The sequence below is a fragment of the Populus nigra genome, chromosome 3 (genome assembly GCF_951802175.1).
Source record: "Populus nigra chromosome 3, ddPopNigr1.1, whole genome shotgun sequence".
Lineage (NCBI taxonomy): Eukaryota > Viridiplantae > Streptophyta > Magnoliopsida > Malpighiales > Salicaceae > Populus > Populus nigra.
This window is the reverse complement of record NC_084854.1, coordinates 16,854,290-16,866,630: the sequence shown is the minus strand read 5'-3', so window position 1 is coordinate 16,866,630 and position 12,341 is coordinate 16,854,290. Positions and strand designations below refer to the sequence as shown.

Below are 12,341 nucleotides of genomic sequence, written 5' to 3'. Positions count from 1 at the left end.
CAAATTAATTTTTTCTCTAATTTTTAAATCTTTGAAGTTGTTTTAAATATTTATTTTAATTATTATAGGATTAAATAAAAATTGATTTCTGCTTCGCTCTTTCCTTTATTTAACAAGTTATTGTATCTATTCTATGTAGCCTACATAGCAAACACTTATAAAATATTTATATGTTCATTTATTATCAACTTGGGGCTTTAATTCTTGATCATATATTTTTGAATTTATTTTACTATCTTTTTATTTTTATTGGTAGAGTGGAAAGATAGGAAAAAATAATAATAAAGAAGATATTGACATATTGTGGAGTGGCCAATACATAGCACTGTCTTCACTCTGCACCTTTTTAGGCACTCATTTCTCCCCGCCATTTCTTGATCCCTAGAACCAAGGACTCCCTTTCAAATTCCAACCCAAACAACTCACTCATTTGCTTTTGACCCTGAAATCTTCTCTCTCTTCTCTTCATTGCCGCCACCATCAACCTCCATTGTTTTCTAACGTTCCGCTCTCATTCTCAAGCTCCCATTGGATTGGATGGTCTTTTTACCGATAAGATTCTTAGTTTTTTTTCCTTTCCAATTCTTGCCATATATTCTTGTTCCATCAAGGTTTATAATTTTCCATCATAAAGGATGCCATAATTGATCCCCAATGGATTAGTCCAAATTTGAGTGCTCAAAGAAATTGGAATGTGGGTTCTTAATTAGTTGTCATTGGGTGGTCTTTCCAAAATTTGTAGTTTGGGGACCTACGAAGACTTGTGGAAATGAGTGCACTGAAGATCAGTAGTATTTGTCGGGTGTCACGTTTTCTATTGTTTCTTATTGTTGTTTTCAATCTATCACCAAATGCATTTTGTGTTGATGGGGATGATTATAGTCAAACAGGCAACCCAGCATTGCTTCCTATTATTACTGATTCGATCTACAAGAGGCTTTCAAATCTCTCTGTAGTGTTCGGTGATGACATAATGGATAGTCTGAGTTTTTGCATCAAGAATGTGTGAGTACTGTTTCTTTTCATATCTAGCCTTGCTTTGCTTTAATTTATTTATTTATCTTTTTTTATAGTGAATTCCTTGACTTTCAGGAAAGCTGATTGGAAAAGAGCATTCGATTTTGAAGGAGACTTGGATTTCATAACTAATTGTATCAAGAAGATTAAAGGTATGACCATTTAGACTATTCATTGCCGTGATGCTTTCTATATGGATAAATAATGCAACAATGAAGCTTTACAATTTTGACATGTTCAAAGATTCATGCAATCATTATTGGGGGGGGGGACAAAAACACTGTTTTGGTCTGTTTGAAGGAGTGAAAATTGCAAATGAAAAATGCATCAGCTTCTTGTAAGAAATTGAACGAAGGTGTTGCATGAAAATGTACGTCATATCCCCCAGAAATGACCAACTTGCCATTCAGAAAAACTACACCAAGTCACATATGACGATGAGATGCTTGGATGGTTTGCTTGCCAAATTTATGGTGGACAACAGGATGACAAACAAAGTCCATTGGAAACAAACATTTCAAGTTTATTTTGTTGAGGGTTCCTTCGCTGTGCTGACAAATTTTGTATGCTTGTATTTGTTTGCCGAGTTTCTCATGATGGTTTGTGATTCACTGAACAGGAGATATCACTCTGAGATTGTGTACAGCAGCAGAAATCAAATTCTACTTCGGTAGTCTCTTTGGGCAGGGGACAACAGATCAGACTCAATATTTAAAACCAAATAAGAACTGCAATTTATCCTCGTGGCCTAATGGGTGTGAACCAGGATGGGGTTGCGGTGCTAATCCAAATCAGAAAATCGATCTCTATAATTCAAAGGACATGCCTTTAAGGACTCGTGAGTGTCAACCGTGTTGTGAGGGATTTTTCTGCCCCCAGGGCCTTACCTGCATGATACGTGAGTATAGTTGCTACTGCTGTTTTTGCAATGTACAACTATACATGTCCATGATCTTCCAGTGCCCTTTCTTATTGTTCTTGTGGTCTTGTAAATTCAGCTTGCCCATTAGGTTCTTATTGTCCATCCGCAAAGCTTAATAAAACTACCGGAATGTGTACCCCGTAAGTTCGTATTTTTGTCCTTGAAATCCTTTTCTCTTCCTCTTCCAAACCTTTTGTGGTTTGTCATAGAGCGTAATATTTATTGGTAGAGAAATTTTGCAGATATGGTTACCAAATACCCCCTGGAAATCCAAATCATACTTGTGGTGGTGCAGATGCATGGGCTCCTGTTGCGACGAGTAGTGAAATTTTCTGTGCACCAGGATCATACTGCCCAAGAACAACGCTTAAAGTTCCTTGCAGTAGTGGGTATTGTTTTCTTTATCTCAAAACTCAATGTATTTAATCGCTCACAACATGAATCTGTTGCTAGATAATGTTAAGCTTGAATCTCATTTGATGGTGCACCATTGTAGTGCTTAGCATCACTAACTAATCTTTTGTATTCATAAATACAGACATTACTGCAGGATGGGCTCCACTTCTCAAATATGTAAGTTTTTGGTTATTTCTGGTGATATGGAAACTTGTGATGTTTAAGAATTCAGTGCTGAAGAAAAGGATTCTAGCTTTTCCATTCTTCCTATTCCTAGTAGTCTGCGAATCATGATGATTGGCAGAACCAACGAGATCTCAGGGTCAAATCTCAGTAAGAGGAAGCAAGCATAACGATAGAAGTAGATCATAAGTTCTAAATACTTATCATTTAGTAAATTTATCGATTTTGAATATAACAAAAATTACAGGGCTGTAATTTTCTTCTTACCACAAAATTTTCTGATAGTTATATGCTTAAGTAAGGACCAGGAAACACTTTGCACCGACCTAATCAGTATATATACCACTCTAAGACAATTTGAAGCACCACACCTTATATCAGCTACTGCTTGCAGATACTTTTTATCATCCTCCAGAACTCACTGTTTGTTATTTATTTTCGCTAGACTGCACATCTCAGAAAAAATTACTCATTTATTTTTACTTTGCAAGGCAAGGGATGAATATTTGACAAGAAGATTTTGTTGGATCATTTTGCAGCGTGCTTCAAGTTAGTCACATGCCATCCTAATACTGCAAACCAAAACCTTCATGCATACGGAATCATGCTTATTGTAAGTTATCCTCATTTAGTCTTAGAAAAGAAATTTGATTGCAGAATAAAAAATTTCTGAATTGTGGCTTTAAACTTATATTTGCTTTTGATACCATGTCATTCAGAATTGACTTTAGGGGACTTTATTTCATTGCTCTTTTAACTTACACTGATGAATCTTGAAAACTCTTTACTACAAAAAAAAAGGTCCTCCATAATGAAATTTAGCATCCCCTTTCAAAATACTTGTTGATCGTTCCTTGGGATTAACTGGATCCGCCAGTATCTGACATTGTTCACTTGCCTGTGCAGGCTGCAGTGACTACTCTTCTTCTCATTATTGTTAACTGCTCTGACCAGGCTCTCTCTACACGAGAAAAAAGAGCAGCTAAATCCAGAGAAGCCGCAGCAAGGCAAGCACGAGAAACTGCACAAGCACGTGAAAGGTGGAAAGTTGCAAAAAATGTTGCCAAGAAAGGGGGATCCGCGCTGCAAGCACAGTTGTCCCAGACATTTTCTCGCAGAACATCTGGATTTAAAGCAGAGCAGCCAAAGGTTTCAGATGTGGGTAAATCTCAAACTGAGGCTGCTTTGTTACCACCTATGCCTTCAGGTACTGCAAGTGCATCATCCGAGAAAGCAAAGAAAAAAGAACCAAGCACCCATACAAAAATGATGCATGATCTTGAAGATGATCCTGATGGTCAGGAAGGATTTAAATTGGAGATTGGAGACAAAAATATAAAAAAGCAAATGCCAAAGGGTAAACAATTGCATTCTCACACCCAAATTTTCAAGTATGCATATGGTCAGATTGAGAAGGAGAAAGCTATGCAGCAGGACCAAAAGAACCTGACTTTCTCAGGAATAATTTCAATGGCTACTGATACTGATGTCAAGACTAGGCCTGTGATTGAGGTTGCATTTAAGGATTTAACCCTCACGTTGAAAGGCAAAAAGAAACATCTGATGAGGGGTGTCACTGGGAAAATCATGCCCGGCAGAGTTTCTGCTGTCATGGGACCATCTGGAGCTGGCAAGACTACTTTTCTTTCTGCCTTGGCAGGAAAAGCAACTGGATGCACTATGACAGGCTCAATTCTCATAAATGGGAAGAATGAATCAATCCATTCATATAAGAAAATTATTGGTTTTGTTCCACAAGATGACATTGTTCATGGGAACCTGACAGTGGAAGAAAATCTGCGATTCAGTGCAAGGTGCCGGTAAGCAACATCTAACAGTTTTTGCTAATGTATTTATTATTACTCGTGTATTTTCCCATTTCCTTTCCTAAGTGCAAGTAATTATTGTTTCTACATGGAGAAATATAAAGAGGACAGTAGCATATATAAGCAAAATCATTCTGCTCATGGTTTCATAACTGTAACTCAACTCAACAATTACATCTGCAATTTTCAGATCTGGAAAATGATGCAATTTTCTTTTCCCAAGTAAAAATATGCAACTTAATCTTGTTCCAGTTATATCTGTTGTTTTTGGTTAATGTTTTTCCTCTCAAATCTGGCTTAATGAACACAAAAAACTCTTGAAATTATGCTTAATTTTTGATAGCCAGTCTCCCAGTCTATTAACTTGGCATCACAAACATTCATCAACTTTTCAACTTTCTCGCTGAACTTCTTCCCTTCAACTGCTATTGTTCATGTGGCATCTTCCCTTCACAGTTGAATTCTCTGCTTTGCAGTTAATTTCTACTGATTCTGCTACTCCACTCTTGTTATATTTTTTTCTAATATTTTTCTTGTTGGGCTTTTTACTGGAGATTATCTGCCGACATGCCTAAAGCTGATAAGGTTCTGGTTATTGAAAGAGTTATTGAGGCATTGGGACTGCAGACAGTGAGGGATTCTGTGGTTGGGACTGTGGAGAAACGAGGAATTTCTGGAGGCCAGAGAAAACGTGTGAATGTTGGGCTTGAAATGGTCATGGAACCTTCACTACTGATTTTAGATGAGCCTACATCTGGTTTGGACAGTTCATCATCACTGTTACTTATAAGAGCTCTACGACGTGAAGCACTAGAAGGGGTAAACATCTGCATGGTAGTACATCAACCAAGGTAAGTTTCTTCTCTCTCTGAAGCCAAAATGCCATAGAGATATTCCCTCCTGTAAACTATCAAATGCTTGATTATTGTATCTGGTTCTCTAATCAGTGTAGCTTGAGCAACAAAAGAAGAAAAACACAAGGTGTGACTTATAGCTGATAAAACACTGCCCCTTGTTGCAGATGTTTTTTTTTTTCGTAGTTTGTACGTAGCCTATCAGATTATTGAACTTCCACAACCCCTGAAATTTAACACAAATATACTGTTCTTGAATAATATATAGTGAACAGTAAAATGGAAGTTCATATCTCGGTGTAAAGCCTTTGCATTCTGCATCTGAGGAAAATAAAAGATTTGCTAGACAAGATACTACCAAGAGATCCCAATGCAGCCCTTTCACTTTTCTAACTTGATGTGAATGCTTAAGAAACTTGAAAGGTGATGCGAATGAATAGTAAGACAGAGAAAGGGATCATCTGAATACTTATCTATCAAGTTATATTTCAATCCTGGCCTTTTACATGAGCCATGACAATGGTTTATTCATCATGAAAAAACGATCCAGAAATTTTCCGGATTTAATGGTTAGTTTCTTTTGATTCAGCTATGCCCTGTTCAAGATGTTTGATGATTTTATACTTCTGGCAAAAGGTGGCCTCACTGTTTATCATGGATCTGCAAAGAAAGTTGAAGAATACTTTGCTGGCCTTGGGATCACTGTACCAGAGCGTGTTACTCCTCCAGATCACTATATTGACATTCTGGAGGGTATAGTGAAAACAAACTCAAATGTGACTCATGAACAACTACCTATCAGATGGATGCTGCATAACGGGTATCCAGTACCACCAGACATGTTGCACTATGCTGATAGCATTGGTGCAACCTCTTCTGGCTTAAACTCAAGTGCTGCGGAGTCCACAGAACAATCTTTTGCTGGGGATTTATGGGCAGATGTTGTTTCTAATGTTGAGCTTCACCGAGATCACATAGAGCGCAACTATTTGAAGTCTAAGGATTTATCCAACCGAAGAACTCCTGGAGTTTCCCGTCAGTATAGATATTTCGTTGGAAGGTATGAAATCAATTTTATTTTCTATGCAATAAGCATATGTGAGAAAAGGTTGTCTAATTACGAGGCATTTGTTGAAGTCAACTCATATCCTCTAAAGATTATTTCATGACTAATTTGGCTTAACTAGCTCTGATAATGTAAAACGATAATTCAAATGTTGGGTAGAGCTCAATTATTCCAGGCTTACAATTTAATAAGCAACTTTGCTTTGGAAGATGCAGTTTTAAGATAATCAATTTTGTTGGTCATTTCTGAAACCCCTAAATCCCAAGGTGCGTATTTAGTTAGTAAATTATGATGTGATAAACCATTGAATATTTGCTATTTTTTACGTGCAAGGGAAAATTTTTATTTTGTAGGATTTATAGGCATTTACTTAATTAAGCTTAGTGAAGGCAAGATACATATTGGTTAAACTGGTATTTTGTGGTCCAAAATTCATCGATTATTTGAAAGAACACTGCATGGCTGTGCAATTTGAAGTATTTTTACACAGACATTTTATTGTACATATCGTTTCTTTTCAGGATTTGCAAGCAACGACTACGAGAAGCTAGACTACAAGCAGTTGACTATTTGATTCTATTACTGGCTGGAGCCTGCTTAGGAACTCTTGCTAAAGTGGACGATGAAACATTTGGGTCCCTTGGTTATACTTACACTGTCATTGCTGTTTGTAAGTTGACAAACACAAACTCGTTAACTATGCCATATTAGTAATGAAGTTGATATGCTCTTGATCAAGAATAAGGGGATGGGAATTTGTTTTGCATCTTCCAGGAAACTATAATCCTCTCTTTAATCTCAATCGTTTAGGAAAAGAGTTTTCTTTTAATTAAATAAATATGTTGTGCTGTGTTCTTTCTCATACATGCAATCTTCATTTCTGATTGCAGCGCTGCTATGCAAGATTGCAGCATTACGGTCATTTTCGCAGGATAAATTACATTACTGGAGAGAGAGTGAATCTGGAATCAGCAGTCTAGCTTATTTTTTATCAAAAGACACAATTGATCATTTCAACACAATTGTCAAGCCTCTAGTTTATTTATCCATGTTTTATTTCTTCAACAGTCCTAGATCAACATTTGCTGACAATTATGTAGTTCTGCTTTGCCTAGTGTACTGTGTGACTGGCATAGCTTACATTTTTGCAATCTACTTTGCACCAGGTCCTGCCCAGCTGGTATGTCATAGAAGATTCCACTGATCATCTCATAGCGCATTTCAATACATGTAGTTTCTTCATTTTCTACCAAATATGCTTCAAATTCTGTTTTCACTTCATGCAGTGGTCAGTGCTTCTTCCTGTTGTCCTGACTCTTGTTGCAAGCCAGGAGCAAGATAGTATACTGGTGAGGCATTTGGGATATCTGTGCTACCCAAAGTGGGCTATGGAGGCTTTTGTTATTGCAAATGCTGAAAGGTTTGTCCTTGTGCCAGTAACATGGCTTATCTCTAGCTAATTCGAACTACCCTGCTCATTTAACGTTCTCCTGCATTATGTATTCTAGATACTCCGGTGTCTGGTTGATAACTCGCTGCAACTCACTGAGGGAAAATGGCTACGATCTTGGTCATTGGGGTCTTTGTCTACAACTTCTCATTCTGACAGGCATACTCAGCCGTTTTGCAGCTTTTTTCCTGTTGGTGACCTTCCAAAAGAAGTGAGTTGGGAAATTACATATCGTTCTTTGTCCATGTTCTTAGTGTACAAATCAGAGTTGTTCAGTTTTGATACCCTTGTAGAGATCATACAAATCCTCAAAAATGAATACAGCAGACATATAGCTAACACATTAATTAAATTAGTCTTCTAGATCAGCTGTAATGATCCAACATAAGTTCTGCAATCCCGTTGTATTTTATTTTTAGAGAAGCAGAGAGCTGATACTTTTTTTTTTTCATTTTGTATGATGCAAGAATAAATAAAAAAAGAAAAATCAATTTTACTCGTTCCGTTTCTTAATTATTAATACTTGTGGTTTAGATTTTATTCTCTTTGTAATTCTTCTCTCAACTTGATAATTTCTCTCTTTATCTATACTAATCACTCTTTCACATCCACGTGTATATATATATATATATATATATATATATATATATATATATTCAACATAAACACATGGGCTATAAAATGGTATTTCCTTGAATAAACAACTCTAATATTTTTGTGTTTTAAAAATATTTTTATTTTTTTATTTTAAATTTAATTTTTTTAATATTTTCAAATATATTAATATTAAAAATAAATTTGAAAATAAAAAATATTATTTTAATATATTTTTAAACAAATATCATTTTAAAAATAAAAATAAATTTCTCCCTCGATTAAAACGGATTCCGTCCATCCTATTTATCAAGCAGTAAGCGCACGTTTGAATTTTTATAGAGAGAAATGAAAACGGCGTTTCGAAACGCCTACTTCTTCACAGTCTCACTCTCTCGCTCGTTGAACCCTAACACAAACCCAAACCTCAACCTCTCTCCCATTTGCCACAAACTCCCTCTCCTTTCCACCACCACCACCTATCTTTCACTCCCTCTCCTCATTTCTCGTCACCGAAAAGCACCAGGTCGCTCATTCTCCACAACTCTCACCATGTCAGGCTGTGCTGATTCTCCCTCTCCCTCACTAGATAAACAATTCGAAGAGCTTCGCTCGAAGCTAGAAGAATCAGGAAGATTGCGCGAAAAGATTCGAGCTGTTGTCTTAGAGATCGAGTCCACCACTCGACTCCTGCACTCTGGTCTCCTTCTTGTTCACCAATCCCGTCCCGTTCCAGGTTCTAAAGAAACGACACCGTTTTCTTTTCTCTTAATGCTCCCTCCTCCTAAGAAGTAATTTTTACTTGCATTTTTTTAATCTTTTGTGTGATTTGATGCAGAGGTTTTAGAGAAAGCAAAGGCGCAAATTGGAGTGTTGAAGGGGTTATATAATAGACTTGCTGAAATCATCCTCGAGTGTCCTGGTCAATATTACAGGTAGTTAAGAATCTGGGACATTTTTTTTTATTTTGATTTGTTTAGCTTCATTTTGGTGTATTTGGCTAGTGATTGCCTTATGGTATAGGTATCATGGTGATTGGAGGAGCGAAACACAAATTGTTGTTTCTCTGCTGACTTTAATGCATTGGTTAGAGACTGGCAATTTACTTATGCACACTGAAGCTCAGGAAAAACTTGGCTGTATGTTTTTCTTTTATCTTGTTTACGAATCATGATTAGTTAATAAACGCTTGCTCATGCTTTCGTTTTTCTTGTTGCTTCTGCAGTGAACAGCTTGGAGTTTGGTTTGGACATTGAGGACTATCTTATTGGTAAGTAATTTTTTGAAAAAAAAAGCATGTTTGATTTGTGTGGATTATATGGATTAGGTAATTAGACTTTGTTCTCATGGTGAAAAGTGGGTTTGCTTGAATATACTCAGGGTTTCTGGTATACATGTAAATATATGTTCAAATTCCAAAGCAAGTAAAAGAATTCAAATATTCACATGAATGGCATATAAAAATTCAGATGGTAGTGGTGTCTGATTGTTTGTGATTGCGTGTTGACCTGCTTAGGTTATAGCTGCAGGTTTTGTCCACCTGACTTCATCAGCCAATGCTGACCAGTATCAGGAGGCCACTCTAACGAAATGCTTATTCCTGTGAATTAAATACCAAGTCGAAATCAAACTGTTTGAAGGTTGACAGGCCCATGTTAGAATGATATGGAGAAGATTGTCATGGCTCTTGCCCAAGAATGGCATGCATAAATTGAAATGGTTCAAATTTTTTACTTGTCAGAAGAAGTACCAAGTTGAAATCAAATAGTTTATTTTGAAATTCTGGGCACTAAACCCATGATTCAAACTCCTAAACCTTTCCTTTGTTTAAATTCTTGGATAATAAATTTTCAGTTCATGCTTGTGTGTTGTATATAATGCCATATAACCAAGATACCGCCAATGAATCTTTTCATGCATGTATCTGTTACATTGTTAGTGGCATGCATTATACCTTCCTCTGCTAACACCCTGGTATAAAGATATTTTGAAATATGGTAACAAATCATTCCTGATAACACCTGTTTCAGTTATTATAATATGTAATACCTATCTTAATTGCTGCCTGTTTTCGGATAATCAGTCTTTGTTTGTAGGATGTGAAGTATCCTGTTGTTGGTCATTCTGTTCTTTGACTGGAAATGCTGATGTTTAAATTCTCTGTTTATACAGGTGTTTGCTTTATGTCCAATGAAATGGTAAGAGCTATCTTCAGATTTCCAAAAGGATATCTTACGCATACAAGCTGCAAGTTCATGGAAATTTAAGGAAACATGGGCTGCTACCTTTGTAAACTATGTGCAGTGGATGTGCTTCAGTCAGTCTGTTTAAATTACATGTGAGCAATTGATAAAGTTTGCAGAAAAGGGCTTTTAATGTGATTGTTTGTATGTTTTTTGCAGCCTCGGTATGTTGTGAACCAAGTGACCGCTGGGGACTATGATTGTCCAAGAAAGGTGTTGAAGTTCATGACAGATCTTCACGCAGCCTTCCGCATGCTCAATCTCCGGAATGATTTCCTGCGCAAGAAGTTTGATGGTAGCCTTCTTTTTTTCATTTTACTCATTTTATTTAGCCCTTTTCCGCTTGCCTGGTTTTCTTGAATAATTTTAAATCTAAATGTCATTGTATATGAGTTGACTTCATGAGTATTTTCTGTGCCGTATCAGGCATGAAGTATGACCTACGGAGAGTTGAAGAAGTGTACTATGATGTTAAGATCCGAGGTTTGACGGCTACTGGTGATTCAAATGGCAATCAAAGAGTTGTAGAAGGTGAATCATAGGTTATAGAACTATCAAACTGTTGGTTACCTCTCCACTCTCCAGCTATATAAAATACTGTAGATTCACTCTTTTGAGGGATGGTCCAAGGAGGATGGTGATACCAATCGTAACTGTGTGTGTTAATCCAGAATTTTGTTTTCTCAAGGTGAGGGTGAATAGTTTTGATGAAAACTCTCTTTGAATCTGTGCATTGTGTTCTCTTTGGTTTTTGATGCAAAAGATTCTGAGATGGAAGGCTCCCTTCATTATTCAAAAAAGTAAGAGGATTTGAAAATGGGTTTATACAATAGTATCAAGATTATCACCCATAGTTCATTAATGTTCCCTCACCTCTGGGTGAAGTGGATGACAAATCTATATGACTGGTTGGGGACTAATTCGTAGAAGGTGAGATTATAAGAATTTATTTGTTTTTGTGTTTTAAAAATATTTTTAAAATTTTTTATTTTTATTTTTATTTTTTTCTGTTTCAAATTATATATATTTTTAATAATTTTATATTGTTAATATTAAAAATAAATTTAAAAATTTTAAAAATATTATTTTAATATATTTTTAATAAAAATTTAAAAGTATTTTAAAAAATAATAGTGGGTGGAAGGTATTTAATGATACTGAAAAGCAAACTTTCAAAAGGAAATGTGATCAGTTGAGATTGTGGTCAACACCGGTTGATGTCCCTGTCATTATTTACTTCCATATAACTGTAACATGGCATTTGCGATCTCCTGGGCGTGTATGGAGTGTTGATATTGAGTTTTAAAATATTTTTTATTTGAAAATGAATTAAAATAATATATATATTTTTTAAATTTATTTTTCATATCAATGTATTAAAATAATTTTAAAAAATGAAAAAAATATTAATTTTAAAAAATAAAAAAAATATTAATTTATTTTTTAAATACTTGAGTGGGATTCCGGTATAAAGGATGGTACTGGTCTTTTTATTTCATTCAATTGTGCAGCTGGGACATGTGGGTTTTATTGGTCACTTGTTTTTCTCCTCCTTTTTCCAGCTGTGCTGGTGATTGGTGAAGGGGGTGTCATGGTTGAATTGGAGAGTTTTGAAAATTTTTGATATTTTTTGTTTTAATTTTTATTTTATATTTCTGGATTGTTTTAATATGGATTTGTTAAAAATGATTTTTTTATTTTTTTTTCTATTTTAAAAAACCATTTTAAAAAAACATTTACCACTGTTCTAAGTACCTTCAAAATAATGCTATGGGTTGGGGTTTTTTCTT

At 35.6% G+C, this 12,341-nt stretch overlaps 2 protein-coding genes and 1 non-coding gene across 3 annotated transcripts; all 3 read left to right on the top strand.

The window, feature by feature from the left end:
* Positions 1-350: 350 nt before the first annotated feature.
* Positions 351-8,173, top strand: LOC133689207 (putative white-brown complex homolog protein 30). Its single transcript, XM_062108993.1, has 14 exons — positions 351-1,005; positions 1,093-1,169; positions 1,637-1,915; positions 2,016-2,079; positions 2,182-2,328; positions 2,478-2,512; positions 3,058-3,131; positions 3,425-4,338; positions 4,899-5,195; positions 5,788-6,258; positions 6,786-6,934; positions 7,155-7,444; positions 7,551-7,684; positions 7,773-8,173. The coding sequence occupies exons 1-14, from the start codon at positions 770-772 to the stop codon at positions 7,927-7,929; spliced, it is 3,324 nt and encodes a 1,107-aa protein (XP_061964977.1). The 5' UTR covers positions 351-769; the 3' UTR covers positions 7,930-8,173.
* Positions 8,174-8,624: 451 nt separating this feature from the next.
* LOC133688370 (uncharacterized) lies at positions 8,625-11,278 on the top strand. The gene is made up of 7 exons (XM_062107840.1): positions 8,625-9,044; positions 9,147-9,243; positions 9,332-9,447; positions 9,534-9,578; positions 10,481-10,506; positions 10,711-10,846; positions 10,978-11,278. The coding sequence occupies exons 1-7, from the start codon at positions 8,657-8,659 to the stop codon at positions 11,091-11,093; spliced, it is 924 nt and encodes a 307-aa protein (XP_061963824.1). The 5' UTR covers positions 8,625-8,656; the 3' UTR covers positions 11,094-11,278.
* Positions 9,935-10,039, top strand: LOC133690389 (U6 spliceosomal RNA). Its single transcript, XR_009841423.1, has one exon. It is a non-coding gene; the product is annotated as a U6 spliceosomal RNA (small nuclear RNA).
* Positions 11,279-12,341: the final 1,063 nt, after the last annotated feature.

Bases quoted from the DNA above. Each gene is read 5' to 3' on its own strand.
- LOC133689207 (XM_062108993.1), top strand. From the start codon at position 770: ATGAGTGCACTGAAGATCAGTAGTATTTGTCGGGTGTCACGTTTTCTA. The intron at 2,329-2,477 runs GTATTGTTTTCT...TCATAAATACAG, and splicing joins AAAGTTCCTTGCAGTAGTGG to ACATTACTGCAGGATGGGCT. The intron at 3,132-3,424 runs GTAAGTTATCCT...TTGCCTGTGCAG, and splicing joins CATACGGAATCATGCTTATT to GCTGCAGTGACTACTCTTCT.
- LOC133688370 (XM_062107840.1), top strand. From the start codon at position 8,657: ATGAAAACGGCGTTTCGAAACGCCTACTTCTTCACAGTCTCACTCTCT. The intron at 9,045-9,146 runs GTTCTAAAGAAA...GATTTGATGCAG, and splicing joins CCAATCCCGTCCCGTTCCAG to AGGTTTTAGAGAAAGCAAAG. The intron at 10,847-10,977 runs GTAGCCTTCTTT...GTGCCGTATCAG, and splicing joins CCTGCGCAAGAAGTTTGATG to GCATGAAGTATGACCTACGG.